General features: G+C 48.0%; 1 protein-coding gene across 1 annotated transcript; it reads right to left on the reverse strand.

Moving 5' to 3' along the window:
- Positions 1-8,697: 8,697 nt before the first annotated feature.
- LOC142587560 (uncharacterized) lies at positions 8,698-20,027 on the reverse strand. The gene is made up of 2 exons (XM_075698667.1): positions 19,819-20,027; positions 8,698-9,784 (listed from the first exon to the last, which is right to left on the reverse strand). Exons 1-2 carry the CDS (start codon positions 20,023-20,025, stop codon positions 8,729-8,731), a joined length of 1,263 nt encoding a protein of 420 aa, XP_075554782.1. The 5' UTR covers positions 20,026-20,027; the 3' UTR covers positions 8,698-8,728.
- Positions 20,028-24,026: the final 3,999 nt, after the last annotated feature.

The raw sequence follows: 24,026 nt of genomic DNA on the forward strand, positions 1-24,026 counted from the left end.
CCTCTAACTTTGCGTCTTGCATTCTTTGTTGCCATGTTGTTTACGATACCTGTCGTATACTTGCTGGTAAGCTTCCTACTTCTTTTCTTCCACTGTGAGTCAATGTTTTTTTTTCTGTGCAAATACCTGCACAGTCTCGCAACCCATTTACTTTCTTGCGTATTCCATAGCGATTCTTCAAAATCCATTTTAATGTGAGCTTTCCTCACTTCCACACTTGTCCAGGACATTTCATCCTGCACGGCTTCATTTGTACTCTTCTCGTGAGCGCCCAATGCGAGACGTCCTACTGACCTTCGGTTGCCTTCGAGTCCTGGTTGTATCCCTGATTTCAAGCAAACGACCACATTTCCAAAAGTAATTCCTGGAACCATTACACTTATCTACATACCCGGAGCACCTCTTACCTATTGTGTCCCTATAACGCTCTGTGTTTCATTATGGCTGCGTTTCTCTTCCCTTTTGCTATTCATCTTTTTTCCTACGTTTTCATATATCTATTGCCTTCGTTTATCCATACACATACGTATTTGTATTCTTTTACCCGAGCTATTTCCCGGCCCGGTAGCGACACTGTCTGTTAATTGCTTTCATTAAATATCATAAAACCGATTGTAACGCTAAATTTTTGTTGTAAGTTCTCACGTTTCTGTCCACAGATATTAGCCAAACGTTACATATGACTTTGCTTTAAGCACGCAACACAATGTCGCTCTCATAAATCAAATGTAACAAACACAACCTTTTTATGATGCAGCCTGCTACTGTTGCCACAATTGCACTAACCTCCATTTGTTTCCTGCTTAGGAGGTCCCCCCGACAGTATTTAATTCGGTACCTCCGACTGTGCAGTTATACTTCACCTGTTTTTTTTTGTACTACTGAATTTGATAAAGACAATCTACTTTATTTTACTAAATGAAATTAGCTCTACAGACGCTGCTCAGCAGCGCCGCTGGCGAGAACAAATGCGAAATTCACCACCGCGCTTAGACGCGTCGCCGTGTTCTGCACGTGCTACAAGATTGTCTTCTTTGCATCTGTTTGCAGAAGCCTGCCATTCAGTGCCACAACAGCCTCGTAAACAAGAAGATTCGACACCCACTAGTGAAATTATATATATCCATGCAGGTAGTGTGAAAACTAGACAACCATGCGTCACTGCAGATTTTAGCAGGCTCAATTAAATCGCCCTTCTTCGCTTTCGTGCGCTATGATGTCCGCTGACTGGTCGATTATGACTTGTGGGGGAGCGGCCATGTCGCTTGAGCTTGCCTCGGTTGCGCTGACTTCGGTAGTGCTCTTCTGAGAAGAAGTGTGATTCTTGAATTGCAAGAACGCTTCCATATGGAGGACTGCCCAAAGTGCGGCGGCTCCCACGTACTGGGCCACACGGAAGGCGAAAATGAAGAGGGCTTGTGGTGCGACTTGGGCGACTGGGACCGTGGCACCATTCAGAACGAAAAAGTCCCGGGACGATAGTTTGACAGCGGCTGCTGCACACGCGACAGCTGCGATGAACTTCGCTGCTCCTGGTGTTGGAGGGTGTTAAGGCCTCCTTGTCCTACGGTTTCTTCAATGGCGTCGAATATTTCATCGGCGCTGCGTCCCGTTGAAGGTGAAGCAGTGAGCCTTTGGTGGGGGTCCATGGAATGACATCCTCGTCGAGTTGGATGGCTAGATGTAGCCCTGGCTAACGCGGCGGGACGCGCGGCGCCTGGGTCTTGCTCACGTTGGTCGATCGCTCGAAAGGGACGCATATGGCGTGCGATCGCGCAAGCTCATAACTAGACAAAACTTCCGTCGCAGAAAATTCCGTGATGGCGTCGGGTGCGATTTCGGTGAAAAAAAATTTTCGAACCACCCATACCCAGGCCCTCCATGTGACGCAAGGAATTTACGGAACTAACTGAATTTATCACGTTAAAATGCGTGGAAAAACTGTAAACTATGATTTACACACAACCTACAAAAATGATAGATCTCGGATTGTAATTTGAGTACGCGAGAAAACATAATTCTGTTACGCCAAAATTCAAGGGAACCTCTTTTCAGGCGTTTCTACCATTCACAAACCAGCCTCGGCGCCCGCCAGTTGCGACCGGTTGCTTGCAATGCCTCCAGCTGTCGCTCGCCTCCGTCTCATGGTGGCCCACGCAAGAGAGCGTGTTTCATTCAGAAAGCCCGCCTCCGCGCATGCATAGCGTTCGCGGCCAGCGTTTCCCGGTAAACGTACCGGTTACATAAGCTCCAGTTGCCGGGAAGCGTGAGAAACAGTCAGGGATCTTTGAATACTATCGCGTTACACTCTTAAACGCGAAGCTTAAGGATCATCCAATTTTTTTCTCTATGATGTGACGTTGAGGGAACGGCGACGAGCGCAATCGGTGGGTCTTCCCACCCGCGATGAGCGGTGGTCAACATTGTTTGAATGTGGCCCAGGAAACCGAAATTTGCGTCACCGTTGCCTATTTTCATAGCTCATTTGTGGAAGCGCGTGCGTCATTGCGTGCGCTTGAACCAATCGAAGCACTTTTAATCACGCTGCCAAGGTGTGTGCCTGCGAACGGCGCCAACGGCGCGAAATTCAGCAACGCGGCGTAGCGTGCGCTTTTCACTCGCCTCTCTTGCTATTAATGGCGCCAACGTCGCGAAACTGGGCGACGAGCTAATAGCGAATAAATTAAAATTTTGGCAAATCCGGAAGGTGTTGCAGTTTAAAATTTTTGCCGTTCACGTGCGTATGGGCCACTCGATATGTCCCGCTTCTTAGTAAACCTCTTCGAAGCCAACTGGGATACTTGCATCTGGGTCTGTGTATGTAGTACACAGTAAGTACCGCTGGCCCTCTGTAAGTACATAATCTACCAAAATATTGGTCGGTAAGAATTAGTGAGTGTGCGCCTATCGCCCTGACCTATGTGAGCAGCACCCGTTTGCTGTTTTATTATTGCCGCTGTCATCGCGTACAGCAAAGTTAACAAACTCCTATCACCTTTCATAATACATCTAGATGGGAAGTCCCCATCCTGTCAAGGACCAATTTTATTGCTTTCCTAGAAATCCCACTCGTCATACTTCTCATAATTATGCCTTGTCGGTTCGATGAACTACCGCACTCTTGATGTGCGACCCAATGCATGCTGGAAGGCGCATCGGCTGGTTGAGCCTAACCATATGCTAAAGCCAGCTATTAGGGCACATATAGATTATACGTGTCTTCTTCGAAAGAGAGGGTGTGTAGGAATACTGCAAGGCGGGCTCCTCAACAATACCAGTGACAAGCTCTCAGAAGCGCCGGCTTCGAGACTGCGTTAAATGTGCAGTGAGCTGTTTATTCACCCCGCTTGGGTTTTTTGCAGTTGCAGACCATCTGTTGTGACAGAATGACGTCAAGGCCACAACCCCTGTTCGTACCTCGATAAACAGTGCCCGTTTTGGGAAGAAAGCCATTCCTATTCCTGCTATCTGAGTAGCGTCTGTATGCATGCTACAACAAGTGGCGACGAAGATGGGATCCGAACCCTAGGCCGAGATTGCGCAGTACAGGAACAATGGCGAAGTTTTTGGATTTTGAGTCTCCCGTCGATGATGGCGAAGAAGATTTAACGTCTTATGCTGAAAGATTTTACCAATAGTGGAAAGTGACCCCAAACAAAGATGACAGCCTGAAAAGAATCTGCCTTTATAACGGTCATTGGTATACACCCTAGAAAACGCTGAAGGACCTGTTGCTACCAGCGAAGCCAGAATACAAATCATTCGATGAAATCGTCGCAGTCCTGAGAAAACACTACTCTCCGGGAAGCAAAGTTATCGCCGAAAAGTTCAAGATTAATCGCCGCTACCAGATGAAAGGTGAGACAACTTCCGCATTTTCAGTTTAACTACGCCATATGGCAGCAAGATGCGACTTTGGGCCATTCCTGGACGAATCACAGTTCTCTTCGAGACAGGTTCGTGGCTGGCCTCAGCGACGCTTCGATTCAAGCCACCCTTCTGAAGAGAAAGGAGCTAAGCTCCGAAACTGCGTATGACCTAGCAAGAGGTGCGTAACTGGCTGCGAAAGAATCCAAAGGCTTCCGCCCAACCTCTGACAAGACTTCTCTCGACGAAAGCGTCTACGTCATTCATAAGGGTGAACAAAAACAAAAGGTGAGGACTGCGGTGAGTCTTGCAGCCCGTAACTCTTGTTACCGATGTGCGGAGCAACACGATGCTGGAGACTGTCCATATCGAAAGGTCTCGTTATTGCAAAATGACTGGTCATCAGGCTCGGGCGTGCAAGAAAAAAAACGAGAAGTGGTTAATGCATTGAACGACAACGATGAAGAAGTGGAAGAATTGCAACTTTTTCGTGTTCAGCAAAGTGGATTGACGACTCGCCCTTACTGAGTGCAAGTGCACATTGCAGGTACGCCGGTGGAGAAGCAGATAGACACAGGAGCCGCTGTCTCGATTATTAACGAGAGCGTCTTTTCGTCCCTGTCTTGTTTACAGCCACCAGTCAAAACAGGACTGCAACTTAGAACGTACGGAGGCGCACCACTGGAAATTGTAGGGCAATCGGAAGTGCCTGTGGCCTACCGAGAACAACGCAAGACGTTGCCTGTCGTGGTTGTACCTGGAAGGAAGCCGTCACTACTTGGACGTGACTGGCTTGCAGAACTGAGAGTTGACAGGAAGTGCGTATTCACGGTGCAGACAGACGGACTGGTGGAGGAGCTGCTACGCAAGTATAGCGACGTTTTTTCTACGGAAATTTGACAAATAAAAGGACACAAGGCTCAGCTTGTCCTAAAGGATGACGCCAGACCAGCCTTCTGCAAGGCTAGACCGGTTCCCATTTCCCTGCGGACAGCAGTCGAAGAAATTCGACAGCTCGAACGGAGCGGGGTCCTGCTTCCCGTGGCACAAAGTGACTGGGCAACACCAGTGGTCGTCGTCCCTAAGGCAGGAAAGAAGGTGAGGTTGTGTGGATACTTCAAAATTACCTTAAATCCTTGCATAATGGCAGAGCATTATACATTACTCTTAGTAGAACACATCTTTGCAGCAGTAATTGCAGAAGGCAAGGTCTTCACGGTCGTAGACCTGACCACTGCGTACCAACAAATAGAAGTGGACCCTGAATCTCCAAAGCTGTTGATGCTTAACATGCACATCGGCTTATTTCAGTGCCTCCGCATGCCATATGCAATTTCTAGTGCCTCAGCCATATTCCAGTCGATGATTGACCAAGTATTAGAAGGCGTGAAGGGCGTTGCCTCCTACCTCGATGATGTCCTCATCACCGGAGCGTCCGAAAGGGAATGTTTCGAACGCTTTGAACCCGTCCTTACTCGGTTTTGGGAGCACGGCGTTCGACTCAAGCAAGAGAAATGTAAGTTCTTCAAAGACTCTGCCACCTAAATGAAGTATATTAGCGCAAGTGGAATTAAGCCGCGCGCGGAAAAAGCTGCAGCTGTTAGGAATGCGCCAGCTCCAAGGAATGAATCGAAACTAAGAGCGTACCTTGGCATGCTATCTTTTTACTCCACGTTCATCCCCAACATGTCCACACAGCTGAAACACCTATATTAATTACTGAAGGGAACTCGGCAGTGGCAGTGGCCCAAAGACGCTGAAGGGTGCTTCCAGAGGAGCAAGCGTTGGTTGGCGAGTGACAGTGTCCTAACCTTCTACAATCCGGAGAAGTCAATAGGCCTCTTAGCAGACGCGTCTGCATACAGATTGGGGGCGGTGCTCTTCCACGAAATCGAAGGAGATGAAAAACCGACAGCGTACGCTTCGCGAACACTCAGTAAAGCAGAGGCTGGGTACTCCCAAATAGGAAAAGAAGCGCTTGCCGTGGTGTTGACTATCAAAATATTTCATAAATATAATTATGGACGAAAGTTCACTATAAACTTTGATCACCTGCCATTAAATGGCTTACTTGGACACAACAAGCCCATTCCAGCACTGTCAGCAGCCCAATTGCAGCGCTGGATGCTGCTACTTGCGGCCAGCATTACAAATGGGTATAAAGGAAAGGGAAGGCTCTCGCTAATGCAGACGCATTATCGCAGCTTCCACGAAAGAACGAAGCTGACGTCAGTGACTACGTGCTGTTTTTCTCGGCAGCAGACGAACTGCCGTTACCAGCTGAAGATATTCGGAAAGCAACAAAGGGACCCAGTCCTATCGAAGGTCCACTTCTTGACTTTAAATGGATCGCCAGCAAAAGTTGGCGATGAAAATTTAACACTGTACTTTACTAGACGCCATGAACTATCGTTGGATCGAGACTGCGTGACCTGGGGCAATCGCGTAATTGTGCCACGTGCGCTTGTTACGCCGGTTTTAAAATTGCTGCACGAAGCACATCCAGGCGCGACTAGAATAAAAATGCTCGCGAGGAGCCATGTGTGGTGACCCCGGCAAAATTCGGACATGGAAGACAGCCTAGAGCTGTGCAGTCTGTCAATTTAGGCAGAACACGTCGTCCCAGGTAGACTTCACTCCTTGGGCCCGTGCAAGCAAGCGATGGGAAAGAGTGCACTTGGACTTCGCTTTTGCAAACTCATGCTGGTTTTAGTCCTGATAGGTGCTTATTCCGAATGGGCAGAAGTTGTGTGCATGAAAACAACTACAGCGGAAGAAACTGTGCTAGAGCTGCGAAGAATATTTGCCAGTTTCGTTCTACCGGAAATGGTCGTCACAGATAATGGACCACAGTTCACGTCTGCTCCGTTCTCTACATTCCTTGCCTCCAATGGCATACGCCACCTCCCTTCTCCGCCTTATCATCCTGCTTCGAATGGGGCGGCGGAACGACTTGTGCAAACCGTCAAGAAAAGCCTACTAAAGCAAATTGGAGAACATACAAAGCAAGGCAAGTCTATGCAGCAGTGCGCAATCAATTTTTATTCTCGTATAGGAACACGCCCAGCGCATCGACAGGGATTACCCCAGCTCAGTTTTGACATGGGCCCCAAGAACACGTCTTAGCCTCCTGCACCCGGAGCTGAGTAACCGGTTGAAGACTAAATCGCGTCAGCCCACTTTTGCCCGCTCAAGGTGAACATGGCGCGAGTTCACAGCAGGTGACGGTGCGAGTGAAAGGAACTCGTCCTGGCGACCCTCTTTGGTTAGCAGGCACCATCACGCGCCGTATTAGTGCTGTCACATATACAGTGCGGGTAAATAACGAAGAACGTTTTGTGCATGCCGACCACATCGTTTCAGCTAAGCGCCCGGATTACTAGCCAGCCAGAAGCTCGCATTCAGTCGTACAACTTCCAGCACGGCTTGATCAAGCAGACCCCATGGCGGCCCGAGAAATGGCAGCCCTTCCAGACCGTCCACAAGGCGACGATCAGACACTGCAAGACCAATCTTCACATGAGCCCCCAGCATCGGGGCGCCTTGAAGATCACCAGGCGATAACCGGCCCCGAGAGCTGGGAGCACTTCCACTGCAGTCTACTCCTGAAATCTTAAGGCGTAGTACACGAACACGCAAGCTTCCACATAGATGGGGATACAATTAAAAAGAAAATTAAAACTGGCAGAAGTGTTGTGACAGAATGACGTCAAGGCCACAGCCCCTGTCCGTACCTCGATAAACAGTGCGCGTTTGGGGAATAAAGCCATTCCTATTTCTGCTATCTGAGTAGCGTCTGTATGCGTGCTACAACACCATCGATATCGGATGACGCGTTCTAGACCTTTGCTTGGCCATTCAGTTCGCACTGTGGTAACACGTAAACTCATCGGCCGCTGGATATTACTGCAGCTGACGTGCGCTGACGTACATCGCACCGTCGGCGTATGCAGCCAGAATAGCAAAGCGGTATGGCCTCTTGAGTTGCCATTTTACGAGCATCATCATACATCCCAAACGAAATATTGCAGTGTTGCTACAAAAATTACGGTACTAATTATACTGGGTACTAACGGGTTACAATGTTTAGCTTCACAAACATCCGGCTATCAATCACCTCTTCTAGCAAGCTGTTTGTGAAGGACGGCTCTAACGCACTTTACATCAGACAGCGCGCAGCAAATCCTCAACTTGAATCCAGGCAACTGGCGTATTATAGTGCGCGTTTGCGCTAAACCTAAAAAGTGGAAGTGAGCACAGTTGCCGGCTATTAATCGTAGGAGCAACTGTAGATTTGTTTCAAAAATGTATTATGCGACCCATAACAGCACGGTTTTTTTCCTGACACACTAGGTTACATTACATACACCCTAAGAACAGTTGCACCCTTTCGGGTGCATAATTGCCATACCACAATAATAGTCATCTCGCTTGCGTTTCCTTCCATAAAAACGCTGCGCTTCTTACTTTCCTGTTGACAACGATCTGTCACGCTGATAACGCGCATGCCATTCGTTATTTGGAGATACCGGGCTGGCAGTGTTAAAGAAAGGAAATGCAGGCAAGACAGATGATATTTATAGTTCTGTGGCAAGTATACACTACAATAGATGCAACTGTTTTTGCGTGTATGGTCTTATCGACGTTCCGCATCACAGTCTGCAGTACGTGACAGACAGTTGATTGAAAATCACGCCAGTGTAAGTAAATGTTCCTACTCACCATTAAATGTTACTGTAAAATCGTAGCACCTTACTGTCTACCAGCCAAGCATCCCAGACTGTCATTGTTCGAAGCTTCCTACATTACGCTAGTATTATTAGACTCGAAAATTTATTAATAAGGACGGAAACTTTTGATGCTATAAGGTGTCGTTCCGCGAACCTAAGTCACCTCGCCCTTTTGGTTCCTCTGCCTGGAACTCCGTTTCTGGCATTCCGTTTTCTGGCACTTCTGCCTGTGCTCTTTCTTTAGCCGTCACTGCTTTTACTGCAGTTGTTGACAGTACTGTATCCACTGCATTTTTTGACCAAGCTTTCCCTTCTACGTTCGAAGGCCAAGGAACGGATACCATCTCTTCGGCTTGTATTATTACTCCGGCCTCAGGGTTCCTTGTTACCTTCTTATTTGCGTGCACTGGATCTTCTGAATTTATTGCTTTCTCTGACTTTACTTGCAGCTGCCTGTCTACCACTCCTACCATTTTTCTTGGATCAAGGCACTGGATCTGCGCATATACTTCACTTTGGAGCTCGTCAATCTTCGGGAACTCCGCGGAGCAGAAAGTGCACACGCACCAGTCTAGCGAAATACTCGGAAAGCAGCTGGCAATGTGGTGGCGGATCTTATAGTTGTCAGTGCGCACGCGACGGAGCAAAGGAAGACGCAGCATGATGGAATCAAGATGCGACGGGAGGTCATTGCTGGTGTCCACGCCGCATTTGCCATCCATGTTTGTGCGAAGGCTCAGCCGCTGCAGATGCTCGAATGCAGGGGGCTCTCCGCATGATGGGGAAGGTCCCACGACAAACGCTGTCGTCAGATCGTCCTTTTCGAGATGCAGTTCTCGGAGACACGGGCAGGACCTCAGGAGGTTGAAGAATGAGCGTTCCTTCATGTTACTGCCGATGCGAAGGTGTTCCAAGTTGGCGAAATTTCCAGAGCTGTTTTCATCTTCAACACCACAGGCACATATTCCAAGGAACTCCAGTTGTGGACACTGATTTGCGATGACTGAGAGTTTCACTTCACTGAAGTTTGTAAGTGACAAGTGGACCAGATGAAGTACAGATAGCACTTTCGTCACGTGAGGCTCGAAAGAGCAACTAGATTTTGACGAGCCGAAGATGAGCGTAAGGTGCGTGACTTTGGTATATCTTGCAACTTTCTCGAGGACAGATTCACATCTGGCTGTTAGCTGCAAATAAAAAAATTAATGTTGTACACCTTAGAGCACATAATTTCCAGAAATAATGGTATCAATGCAGTACACAGCATTTTCGGTATGGTAGTTTTAGTTAGTGATATGGCGCTGTTATGGACGCGCTAATGGCACCTCGAATGAAGGGGAAACGGTTGCTATTTTCCTATAGCGTTAACATTTACCTAATAGCATTGTAGAACAGGGTCACACACGCCTTTACTTTGGCTAAAAGTGAATCAATTGCTTACTGCTTGAAACCAGTTTCCTGATGAGTACCACACTACTATTCGTAAAATCTGCAGATGCTGATAAAGGCGTCAAAATCATTCAACATATTTTTTCCAGACATTCAAGGAATAGTTAAAGGTGACACGACATTGTTTTATTGAAATTCGCAATCGCAAAATAAATACCTTCTGCACTGAAGTGATTAATTCCTAATGACCGTATACTGTTAAACATTTCACACCCTTTTGAACTTTACTCTTAGAAAAATTTACACCCTTTGGGGCTTATCTTATCCCACAACGAAAATCGTCATCTGTCTTACCCGCGTTTCCTTTCTTTAACGCTGCGAGTCCGGTACATGCCAGTCACGAACGGCATGCGCGCTATCAGTGTGACGCAGCATTTTCGACAGGAAAGTAGCGAGCGCCGAGTTTTCAGGAAAGGAAACGCAAGCAAGGTAATTGACGATTATTGTTGTGGGACAAATGTACACCCCAACGGATGCAACCGTTTTAAGAGTGTTTTCCCACAACGATAATCCTCACTTACTTTCATTCTAAAAACAGTTTGCACCCTTTTGGGTGTATATTTGTCCCACAACAATAATCGTCATCTGCCTTGCTTGCGTTTCCCTTCTTGAAAACTCGGCGCTCGCTACTTTCCTGTCGAGAATGCTGCGTCACACTGATAATGCTCATGCTGTTCGTGACTGGGAAGTACCGGACTCGCAGTGTTAAAGAAAGGAAACGCGGGCAAGACAGATGATTATTGTAGTGGGACAAATATACACCCCGAAGGCTGCAACTGTTTTTAGAGCGTTGTTTGCGTTTCTTTTCTTGAAAACTCGAGGTTCGTTACTTTCCGTTAGAGAATGGTGTGTCACGCTGATATCGCGAAAGTCGTTCATCGCCTGGAAGTACCGTTCTCGCAGCGGTAAAGAAAGGAAATGCGGGCATGGCCGATGATGATCGTTATTGCGGGACAAGATACGACCAAAAGGGCTTAATCTATTTTAAGAGTGTTGCAGTAGGTAGCACCTACTGTAGTTTTTCCGTTAACCTAATGAAAGACCTTAATGATAGTGGTGGTTTTCAATACGTTATTGTCCACCCCTAGCATGTATACCCTTTCTTGTTTTTGTAATAAATGCTCTCCAACGCTTTCCGTATTTTGTGTTCTCATGCATAAGGAACATTTTGTACTGTTCATGACTGTTTTCATTATTTAGACCTAAAACATTTTTTCTCACGAGGCTGCAGCTTAAAGGGACCCTCACCAGGTCTGGTCATTTTGAGCTAGCAAGCGCCGAGCATACAATGCGCGATAACGATCGTGTCTGGAAAGTGTTACATCGCTACGCGCCGCGAAAAGATCGAAAATTTCAAACCAAGCATCGTTTTCCCACCTCCTAGCGGCAGCCGCGCTCTAAGCCGGAGGATGATGTGCGCGTGCTATTGCGCCTGCATACACGTGTTCGCGCTGTGACGCCACTCGTGGTGACACGTGACCAAGAATTTTTCAAGGCAACATCTGTTATTTGTGTAATATGTTACTGGAATAGACGAATTATAGCTTAGAAAAATAATAAAACACACAAACCGAATGTATGTGTGTTTTTGCTTTACCTTGCACGAGAGATATTGTACAAGAGAGATGCACTTCTGTTTCGTCTGCTTGTTCCCACGCCGTGCAGTTGCGTGCGCCGACAACGTAACTATATAATGTTCTACCATGTTCCAGCGCGGGATCATGCTCCGTGATCCGCTTGTGTCTGCCTCAGTATTCGTGCCGTACGAACATATATAGCCAGGTCTCCTTGTGTACAGCGCGCAAAATCCTGCGCTGCACGAAACGAGACAATCACTCGCCCGCGACGCCGTCAGCGGAAGTGCGCCGTGCCGCAAGAAAGCGAGGAGAAACAAAAATGAAGGCGGGGCCCGCGACTTTTGCGTCACGCGATCCTCGAACTCCGGTATGGGAGAACGCAGGGAAGTTTTTTCGTTTCCGGAGGCTAGACGGGGCAAGTGGAGAGTGTGTCTCGCTTGGCAGTGGTGCTCGCCTCGTGCACTCATGGGTTCGCGGAAGTGAAATATTTCTATCTCGGCTAATATTGAGTCGATTTTAAATAAAATTTTGCGGCAGAACGCTCCCTAGAAGACACGTAACAATTGCAAACGTATAACCGAAGTTTGCTGAGAGGCCTGATGAGACGTGCTTAACTGTATTGCTACTAAGCTTGGCGATGCAATATTGACCATGAGTCGTCGAACTAAACAGACGAGAGGAAAAACATTTCAACATGGTTTCCACGGAATTTGTGCTGCCGGTAGGCGCGCTCCTTAAAGCCCCTATACTTCGAGCTGCAATGTGGCATTTGCATAGCAATGTGGTAATGTAAGCAAATGAATACGAGTGACTATAAAGCGCACACTAGACAGTTAATTTCAACGCGGCATTCATTCCGATGAGTTCACGAAGAGACGAATGCAATAACTACTGGGAACACTAAGCCTCTCTAGTGGCACACCTACCGTTGTCTTTGCCAGAGCGGGGGTTTTTCTAGGAGCCGCATTACATTTCTGTCAGCTGCGTTACAGTGCAGCATTTGACGGTGGCGATGTACACAACTATTATTATGCTCTAATGATCTCTCGATGCCCTTTAAGGCAAACGCAAGTCGCAAACGTTTAAAACAACCAAAACATTGTCAGATATATGCTACGTCGCTGGAATTGCCCCTGTGTGAACATTAAGTAAAACTAAAAGATATCATCTGTAACATGGCTGATTGGAAAGCCATGTTTCTCGGTCGCATGTTTCGACTGGCTATTTTCCACTTCCGGAGCAGCAAGCGAAGTTGTTGTTCAGATGGGAAGGCTATCTTTTTTAGAAATATATTTCAGTGATGTGCAGTGATATTTCAGTCCAGCAAGAGCTATGGCCAGACGCATGCAACCGTAAGAAGAACTTCAATGAAAGTTTGTTTGCCTTATGATTACAACATCGTCTTTCACACCGCGCTGTGCTATGGCACAATATATGCAAACTTACTCTGTAGCTACCATGAGCTCAATTCTGCATTCTTTCTATTGTTTCGTCGTTCTGCAACACTCGCTGTGTGGAGAGTCTTGGTAGCCCGATTTCTTGAAGCTTCCGCAGCACCAGAATGTCTCTCGCAGTATATACTAAGCATTACACCATGCGGCGCTGTCACTGAAACGTTTGCACTCTATTGTATTTTTATCGGTTATGACATCCCACCAAGGCGCACCCGCTCAAGGTCCTTCCAGCTCGCTCATGGCTATTGCTATTTCCATGTCAAGCTCTTTTGAAGACATTCGCCAGAGCAAGCTTGATATTCAACTGAGTATGTGCTTACGTTCAGCTTCTAAACTGCTTCGCTCTCTCTCTCGGTCCAGCAATATTTATGAAATTTCAAGGCCATTTTTTGCAATCTGCGGCCACGCGATAGGCAGTTAGTTCAAAGAATGTGATTAGTAGAAACAATTCAAATTGTCCCAGTTTGTTTTTAGATACGCGTTCCAAGTTTGCACGCTTTACCATTAATAGATCACCCAAAAGTTTTAAATCGCCAGGAGACGCCTCGTCGTTGTGGAAAGCTGTGGTCACATGATGCATCGGCTCCGTCTTTTTTTCTTCTTCTGCATCCAAATTTTTCCCTCGACTCTTGTGATTTTTGGACCACTGGTGCTGTAAGTGGTCCACTGTCGAACGAGACGTCTTCAGCGGAAATCGGACCTCTTTTTTTAATTTAACCGCCGATTATTCAAAACATCCAAACCCCCCGCCTCTGCCGCGCGATGCCGGCACTGGGCGTCGGCGGTAGCAGCTGCAGCGGCCATGAGTCATGATGGCGTCGTCAACAGCATCGACATGACTGCGGAAGAGATCCTCGCTTGGAGCAAGAAATTTGTTTCCTCCGACATCAAGAAGCCTTTGCCCACCTCGCCTAGAACACTGAAAATTCGACCGCAAGTAAGCCACATTCTGCCTTGTCTTCCTCCAGGCCCAGCCGCTGAATACAAAATCATTCTTCGGGTAGAAGGTGGCGTCAACTTCGCCAACATGCATTCAGTCTCCCTCCGCGACATCGTCATCAAGTCCACTGGTCTCTCCACGGCTGCAGCATCGCTAGATCAAATCCAGCCAACGAGATTAACAACCAAATCATCACAAGCACTCCCTGCATGGACACGGCTGATTGCTACATGAAGATCGCCACCTTCACCATCAAGGGCAAGAGCTATGAGGTTTCCACGAACGTGGCAGACCCCAAAAATTCGTGTAGGGGTATCACCAAGTTAACGGGCTCCCTGGTAGAAGAGAACGTGTTGGCTAGCCTTAGAGAGTCCAATCCAGCAATCAAGATCCTAGCTGCTAGAAGAATGGGCTCTACACGATTCAACCCTGTTCCCTTTCGACGGCTCAAAGGTCCCCTTCTACATTGACTACCTCCGCACAGACGTCCGCTGCCGACCATATAGACAAAAGGTGGAGGCATGTACCAAGTGCCGGCAGTTTGGCCATCGACAAGACCTATGCAACAATGTGACCATATCTCTCTGCCCAAAATGTGGCCCGCCAGATGCTCTTCAGGACCACCGCTGTACTCCGACCTGCATCATTTGCAACGGAACACACGAGACTGTTTCCTCAGAGTGCAAACTTCGTTACAAGCTACGGATACCACCCCCGGCATCTCCATAGTCTAAATTGACGCTTCCAGCCAGGAACAATGTACAGGCCCCCAGTCAACACACTGTAGAAGCCGCAGAGCAGCTCTGGCCGCGAGAGCACTGCAAAAGCGGCGCAACTCCACTCATCGCATCAAGCTTGGCCTCCGCTGACTCCACGCAACGAGGAGAAACCGCCCATCAATCATACAAAGGTGAGCTAGGCAGGAGTAGTCTCCCACAATAGCAGCTCCTCACAAGATGCTGATAGCTCTCTCATCAAATACTTGCTTAGTCAGAACGAAATGTTTCTAAACAAAATCAAGCAGCTCAAAGCAGCGCTCAACTCTCCCCCCCCCCCCTATCGAAATCAGTGGCACTCCTGCTGCTACTTGCAGACCACTGCCACAAACGCTTGCGCCCACACTCACACGCCCCCTAACAGAACAAATGGACACTCTTGTATCCACTGCTACGACGGAAGCAGCAACTCCAACGCCACCTTCACCACACACGCAGCCGCCACCCGCAAAATGGAAGAATCCCGAAATAACAGACACCGAGAACAAAGTTGAAAGTGCCATATTTGTGCTCACTGACCGCATGAACATCCTGGAATACAAACTTGTTGCCGTTGAACATCGGCTACAGAACAAGCTTGATGCATTTATTTGTGAGGCATCTGCACAGTTCTGCAGATTCCAGTCGACAGCTGGGGAAGACGCTCCGCGACGTCACAAGTTCCCATCCGTCAAAACAACGACAATAATCACGAAGCCAGCCCATATTCTTCTCATCTGGCAGAGGAACTGCAGGGGGTTCCGCAACAAGCGCGCATTTCTAACACTATTTCTACACAATCTTAACGAGCTCCCTGACATTATAGCCTTGCAGGAAGCACACGCTAAAGTCACGCTACCTGCATACAACACGTTTCAAGACTCTCACATAGACAAGCCCAACACTGCCATACTTGAAAGACGACATATTTCTGTTAAATGGGACACATTCAGCAGTACTGAAATCCAACACGGTTTCATCAGAATTCTACCTCAAAGACACAAACAACCCACCCTACGCGTGTTGAAAGTTTATAGCCTTCCCAATGCTCGACAACACCGCTTTCGGCACATGCTTGCTCAAGCCAAAGCTAACGCCAATAAACAGCCGCTAGCCGTAACGGGCGACTTCAATGCCCCCACCCCCATCAAATGTGGGGCCACTCCGCATCCGCCCCTAAAGGAAGAGCTCTGTGGTAGTATATACAAAATCAAGGTTTCCCTATCTACAATGACTTTACTCTTCCTACCCGGCTAGGAAATAGCGTCAGTTGGGATACATCCCCCGATCTCACCCTAACTCACCGCACCACTCAGGCGACGTGGCAAAACCTCCAAAGCAACTTCGACAGCGAACATTACATCCTCGAACTCCGTGCAGACTTTAAGCACAGACCGCTAGCCACGAAACCTTCAAGGCTTACTAATGGGACGGAATTCAGAAAATCTCGCTGGAACACTAACGAAGGCACCATTACCGACATTGAGCAATGGGTCAACGCCTTGAAGGCAGACGTAGAGGCCAATACCATCACTGTCCCGCTGAACACACCCTCGGTCACAATTCATTCAAAATTCCTACACGTGTGGGAAGTGAAGCAATCTTCACTCAGGAAATGACGAACAGCACATTACAATCCCAAACTCTGAATCAGAATCACCAAATTAGACTTTCAGATACAACAATACGCTATCAAATTGGCGGCAGAGCAATGGATTCAGGTTTGTGAATGAGCGCATGGCGATCTTAGAACTAATGAGCCTCGCAATTGCTCCGGCACCTGCTCGACTCCACCACGTCTAGGACGCACAATAAATACCAAATGAATAAACTGCTGCATGAACGTGAAGCGGAGTTGCCGACCATGTTCAGCAACCTGGCCTCCAAACATATGCCCCCTCCTACGCAAATACCCATGCCCGACTATGCCTGTGAACCGAATGAAGAGTTTCGCAGTCCCGCCACAGAAGGCGGAGGTTCGACATGCCCTCAACAAAATGCGAACCACCACCGCACCAGGCCCAGATTCTGTGACTAATAAAAAGCTTCGCAACCTCGATGAGCAATCCATGCGCAAACTCACCGAGTACTACAACCCCTGCCCCGAAACAGGGGAGATATTTTAACAATGTAAAGCAGCTAAGGTGATTTTCATTCCAAAGCCGAATAACCCAATTCCCATTGATAATTTCCGTCTAATCTCTCTCACTTCATCCATAGGGAGGATTTTGGAGCATGTGATCCACCCACGCCTCTACATCGAACATAATCCCTTCTTTCCTTCGGAAATGACTGGCTTTGGCAACTCTCTTTTTTGCCAGGGTGTCACGCGAAGGCTCAAAGAAGACATTACTGAACCGAGTGACGAACCTGACACAAGCGTTGCTCGGCCTCTACCTCAAGGGCGCCTTCAATAATGTGCCCCACTTGGCGATACTACGTGAACTTGACAGTATAAACTGCGGGGAGCGAATATACCGCTATATACGCAGCTTCCTCACGAAGCGCACTGCGACGCTCCAATTAGGCAGCGAACAATCTGGTCATATAAATTTAGGAAGCACTGGTCCGCCCAAAGGGGCAGTACTTTCTCCCCTCCTCTTCAATTTGGCTATGCGACCTTTAGCTTTCACTCTCAAGAAGATTCCTGACCTCCGATTCACACTGTACGCGGACGATATTACGCTGTGGATCACCGGAGGTTCTAACGGGAAAATCCTAGACACCGTGCAAGCAGCAATTTATCAGGGCGAACACGTAGGTCACGACTTGAATCTCAGGTGCCCCCCCACCAAATCAAAGCTTGTCCTTCTGCCTTCGAAGAGGCGCTTCAGGGCCTCACTCCCGAATATTCTGCTCGCGTCTGAAGGGCACCCTATACCCCACGTACACAGGACAAGGGTCCTAGGATTACACCTCCAATGCAACCGAGCAAATAGGCATACCTTGCAAGCATTACAAACAACGGTAGATAATATGCTCTGCCTGATATGCAGGTTCTCCAACAAACACGGAGGGCTTCGAGACAAGGAGCAAATTCAGCTAATCAAGGCTTTTGTCTTAAGAAAAATCACCTTCGCGCTACCACATCGATCACTCTCTAGGCAGGAAGAGGCTACTGTAAATTGCTTTATCCGCAAGATACACAAAGTCACTCTTGGTGTTGCAATTAGAGCATCCACACAAAGGGTGATGGCCACAGCCACACTAAATAGCCTTCAAGAATTAATCGAAGCACATCTGTCATCGCAATACCACAGACTCAACACCATTGAAGCTGGGCGTGAGATCCTTAGACAACTTCGTCATGCTACACTATCCAACGAGGGCAAGCGACATCAACTTCCTCCAAACATACACCATCAATACCGCATTCAGCTCCTACCTAGAAACATGCACCCCGAATTTCGCGTCAAACGCCGTAAACTTCAAGCCAAGGCGCTACAAGGTTGTTATGAGTTATGAACCCAGCTATGGAAAGGATGGAGGAGTCTACTATGTGGGCGCCGTAGCCTACACCACTAGATATCGTTATGGTCTAGCGTTCGTAGACGACCAGGGTAACACTATTCAGCAAGTCAAGACCACCTCGGCGGGCGACGCGGAAGAGGCCGCCATTGCACTCGCATCGGTGCTACCTGATTGCGATGTCGTCATTAGTGGACTCTAAGGCTACTATCCGTATCTTCAGTAGCGGCTATATCAACAACCTCGCGCACTCTCTACTAATCGCTCACACACCAGAAAACGACATCGCTCTCGTCTGGACTCCAGCCCATCAAGGAGTCCAAGGCAACAAATTTGCTAATGCCCCTGCTCGAGGATTCACGGACCGAGTGGCCGGAAATTTGGGCCTAACTCTGGAACCCAATTACTCCCAACAACACACAAATAAAGGCACATTTGTCACATTCCACAATATTTGCACACATTACAGACACCAACGCCTAATGTATCCATCTCTCTCTGTGCCTAGAACGTGCCAGGAGAAATATTGTGGCGCCAAATACAAACTTGCACTTTTCTTACCCCGCTCACTTCGCACTTATTCTTTCCCGACACCCAAGTGTCGATTTTGCCCTATCCTGATAGTAGATCTCTCCCATATCATATGGAAATGTCCCATCTAGATTCTCCCCCCCCCCCGCACTCTCAAATAATTAATTAGTAGCGACGAGCTGTGGGAGTCTGCCCTGCGCAGCTTCGATCGCACCCTACAGGACCGAGGCCTGAGGTGGGCTGAGGAGGCAGCGGATGCCTACCACGACTGGTAGACGGGCGTCTAGCCACATAATGTGGTAACGGATGCCTGCTGGGACTGGAGTACATAGCCTTCCCGCTCTTCTCCCGCCCACTCCCCTCACTTAAAAGGGAAATAAAGTTCATTCATTCATTGAAATCGCTAGCCCCGTTCCTTGGTATGTAGCAATTCTTTAAGCCACTGATAGTCTTGCAAGACAAGTATAGGTAGATACACGGATATGGGGAAATGTGTAGCAGAAGTGCTCTCTGCGGCACGCAGTAAGGGCTTGCGCCGTAACTATAAAGCAACATCATGCAAGATCTCAAGCGGAAGTAACCGTGTTTTAAGCAGGCTCGTCTCCATGTTGAGAGACGCAGGTCCATTACTTGCTCCCTAAAGAACAGTGGTTAATAAATTTACGGTGAAGGGAATGCTTTGACTGAATCATCGGCAACAGCTGCGTTTTGTGCTTTTTAGGCAAAAGTCGACCTATACTTGTAGATAAAAAACACTCACAGAGGTTAGTCCTGACTTACAGGAAGACAAAAAGGGCTGGCTCATCAAACGCTCTTCATTACAATTTCTTGAGTAACTTCTCTAGAAATTGCGAAACTGTGTGTCTGAAGAATGTTGTCGCGATGCCGCCACGGATTTTCTGTAAGACAACGTATGTAGTGGGTAAAAAAATATATAACTGGACGGAGTCGTTATCTTTATGACAGCAATAGTAGGAACGAGAGGTGATTCAACGCAAGATACCCTAGATAACCTCAGCGCAAAGTAAGCGGTATTCTTTAACGTACTTCAAGATGTTCCACTTCTGCGAAGTGTTGGTGGGCTTTCTCTGTGGCGGAACAACCCTTTGCCACAAGTACTTGGGGGGCTCCAGTGGGATGAACGATAGTACAACCTAGGAATAGTTCTTTGCGCTGAAAGGGGACCGGTGGGCGCTTGATTGCAGTGGCTGCCGTCTCCATAGCAGACAGTGCCCCATGTACATTTGGCGACATGACCACGGCCAGCTGCAAACAATATTGACATTGATATTATTATCTCCACGAAATAAAATTCCGCTACGGCGCATCACGTTATGAATACTGTATATCATGCAGTACTGACTGTCCAAAGATGGAATCTGTGGAAAACGATAACGAGAACATGTACATCATCGCTAGTTTTATAGCATAAGAAATCGGAGCGCCTGAATCTGACATCGCGTACAACGATTTGTTTTAGTTTGGTGTATATTACGATTCGCTTTGATCGTAGTCTGCGTCAGCACACAGCGCCCAGAAGTGGGTTTATTTCAAATATTCAAGGGCCGTTTAACAATAGACAACAAGCGAGTTGTAACGAATACCGTGTAAAATAGCTTGCTTGTTGTTTCACACTGCTATCAAGAACTTCGTGAAACAACCAGTCTCGTATATCATACGCATATACCATATACCGCCTTCAAGTGCAGCGTAGTTTCTGTTGTGTTCACAACTTTAAAGACACTCTTCATCAGGCAAATAAACGCCTTTAAGAAAGGTTAAACGCAATGTGCATACGGATTATTTCCTCCACAGAGGCACTGCTGATTTTTAATGGCGGGAGCATCAGCGCTTCCCTATGCCATGCTACATAATTTGGAAATTTCGAGCTCGAATACTGTGCAAAGTATTAGAAAAAAAATATGCCCCCCTTGTATGTTGCTCGCAGCGAGTGGGGAAAGAATTCGTAATAGCGCTTCGCGCGCAGCTTGCTCGTATTACGAACTATATCAACAAAGTTCACCTCGACAAAATGAACTTTTTAGCGCCTCCACCTTTAACGTGCACCTAATGTACGGTACGCGGGCGTTTTACAATGGACGTGTTAGGAACTCGCAGGGCTTCTCTTGACGTGCGTAGCTTCGCCGAGCTGAGAGAGCGAGAGCCGTGAGAAAGTGAAAAAAGAGAGTGAAAAATAGCATCGCGCCGCACAGTGACGCGGCGAGGGTGGGTAGAGCCTAGTGGGGGAGAAGCAGCGCACACGTGAGCGAGGAAGCGTCCTGGATGTTTGCCCCTCTCCTGTGGCGCGCGAGGCTGGAGGGTCAGGCAAGGGAAGAGGGGCGTTCTTCTCCAGCGGCTGCTAGGGTGCCTCGACCAACGTTACTAGACTAGCTTCAGTTGTAAAACTCCCCACCCGCGCGCTTACAGCCGCTGTCGTCACTTTTGTGACAGCCGCCAGATGGCAGTGCTGTTCCATCGAACTCTACTGCAGACGCCTCGTCACAGCCTTGAGCTCGTGCGGAAGGGCAGTTTGCGCGTGTTTCACGCTTGCTGGCGTTCTCCCTTGTCCGAATTAGCGATACCACGAGAAAGCGATATCCACCTGCACCAATAAGATTTATCGCGCCAGTTTGTTAATACTGAAAGAAGGGTAACCTGCACGAAAGGAAGAAACGCATACAGCGAAGCGCAGAAGCTGCGTTTCTAAATGTCGTGTGTTTTTTCCTGGCGTCTTAACGTTTCGTGCAGTTTAGGCTCACGAGCCTGAATATCTGTCCAAAGTGCGTGATTGTAGGAAGATCTTCATCCCCACCGAAGCTTCTCATCACGCCAAAGAAGCGCTACAACAAGAAAGATGAGGTCGGTCTTTGTACACACAAGCCACAAAAAAAGAAGAAGAAAGAAGTCGGATTTTTCATTCCGTGAAGATGGTTAATCAGCGAAGCTGAAACGTGCGGCCCCTGTGTTTATCACTACGTTAATCCCGAGGGTTCATTAAAGTATTTCTCAGCTATGAGGTTACACACACAATCTGCTGCGACGGAGAGAACGACGTCACTGACGGTATGCCCGCAGTCCGCAGTTGTCGCTTGCGTTCGATGTCTCGAGTTTGCTCGGCGGCGTGGTTAGCAGCCTTCGCCTGCGATTTGCCGCTTGTGATTCTTGGAAATTAAATTTCTTCAAAATTAAATCTTTCCGTTACGTAAAACCATGTGTGGCTCATACTCCCTTAAGCAATGGCTGATACCCCTGTAAACGCAGCCTCCGGATTACGACGACAGAAGTGAAGTGAAATTCTACGCTGGAAAGATGAACGGCCACGCCGCCAGCTGTGGAAGAAGACGACGAACGCGGGAGCAGTGGCATGAGTGCGTGCCGTTGATTTCGCAGACAGTTCCCGGTCGGCACGAGGAATCGCTCAGTTTCACGCCGAGTGAAGCGTTGCATTGCTGGGAGCACAGAAAAAGTGGCGCGCCGAACTGTCGATATCGTTGCGATAGCGGCCTATGCAGCCAGGTACGCAGTACGTCGGCATCGTCTGCTGATATTCTTAAGAAACACGGCGAAGGCTACAGTTCCACGGATGGCATGCTTGCTGAAATTCGCCGTAAACAACAAACCACAGAATACACCAACGCTGCACCGCGTACGTAGTCCTGCCCAACGTTACTAGACTAGGTTCAGTTGTCAAACTCTCCGTAGGCGCCGTACATCGCCGTGCCCCCGTGTCTTTGTTTCCCACCAGAGGGCGGGAGCACCGCAGCACCGAGCTCTGCGTTTGCGAAGGGGTTCGGGTCCTTCGACTTCGCAACTTACGTACTCAGCAAGTGTTTTCGCCGATGCGTCTTTAAATGTATGTATAGTCTCGTGTTTAGGAGATGGAAAAATTTTACGTAGCTGTGAAAGTGCTGCTTCGCTGCCCCAGAGTGCGCTGTGGATTCCTTAGTCCAGGGCCGCAGCAGCGCCGGCCGTCCACTGCGCTCTAATAATCAGCTGTTGCTGATAAGTAACTGTAAGTAGCTGATTCGTAGTTGTAATCAATTAATTCATTATAAATGCGAATGCATGGTATGACTCATGAGGCGATGTTAGCGTGACCACACGATGGTCCAAAAAAGTCACCGTAGCCCAATCGAGGCAGTTCACGACGCCAGTTAAGGCAGCGTGAATCAGGCGAAGTTAATTAAGGCACAGGTAATTAAAATCGAGTTAAGGCACTCGAACCCATGACCATTGGGGGAACCTTTCGAACCCGCGACCGTTGGTGTCAATTAGGAAGATGTTAATTAAGGCTCAGTTTGTAAGATATAGTTAAGGCGCTCGAACCCACTGTCGTTGGTGAGAGTTGAAGCCTCGACCATTGGTGGTGGTACTGAATTACCTAACTAGGTGACATAATTGAGTAATTAATTAATCATCAAATTAAGTAATTCGCTAACAAGCAATTGAATATATATATATGATGAATTAACTATGCATTACCTAACTAGGCGGATTTAAATAATTTGAATATCTACAAGCTACGGCAAACAACATTACCTTGGTTGTGACCAGATACGCGGCATTCTCAAAATTTAAAACTCTGGCTGAATTTAGCTGGGACCCACGGTGTATACGCACTTTCAGCACTTCATTACGGGCTGAAAAAAAATGAAGCTAGCACTATTTCTTTCATCAGAGCACCGAATTCACAAGTGCAATGTTGAAACCTTCGTGAGCTTTTATCCCTTGCGAGCAGACTTGCACCTTTAAAGTAGGTTATCGCTGCAGGAACGGAGCATAAATAAGCATTCCTGTCACCGAATTAAATTCTATGATACGACCCGTAAACTCTTCAAAACGCACACGGCATTTAAGACGCACAAGGGTGTCGCAAAAATGCACCGAGACTGCAGCAAAACACGCATGTATACAACGCGACAAAACAGATAAACGGACAGTGCTTCGTCGCCCTGTCCGCGCCGTGCTGACCGAGCAAAGTGCGACAGCAGCGCCATGACATGCGAGGATCGGTGGCGGGTCCACGCAGTCACGAGAGTTTGAAAACTGAACCTAGTCTGGTAACGTTGGCCTCGACGTCGTCCTCGCCCACCACTCTGTACAGAGTGGAGACAATCGCGGCGCCTACTACAGCGTTGGCCACGCGAATCGCGGACGCCGTAGTAGACGCCTGTGGAGGACGCCGTAGCGACGCGTTGTCAGCGCTTGTGTGTATAGTGCGCGGTTTGGAACTACTTTACTGGTGTTCACCCAGC

This window comes from Dermacentor variabilis, chromosome 7, assembly GCF_050947875.1.
Source record: "Dermacentor variabilis isolate Ectoservices chromosome 7, ASM5094787v1, whole genome shotgun sequence".
Taxonomy (NCBI): Eukaryota; Metazoa; Arthropoda; class Arachnida; order Ixodida; family Ixodidae; genus Dermacentor; species Dermacentor variabilis.

Coding starts and splice junctions, on each gene's coding strand:
- LOC142587560 (XM_075698667.1), bottom strand. CDS start 20,025: ATGTCGCCAAATGTACATGGGGCACTGTCTGCTATGGAGACGGCAGCC. Junction 9,785..19,818: donor CAGAAGTGGAACATCTTGAA/GTACGTTAAAGA, acceptor TTTTATTTGCAG/CTAACAGCCAGATGTGAATC.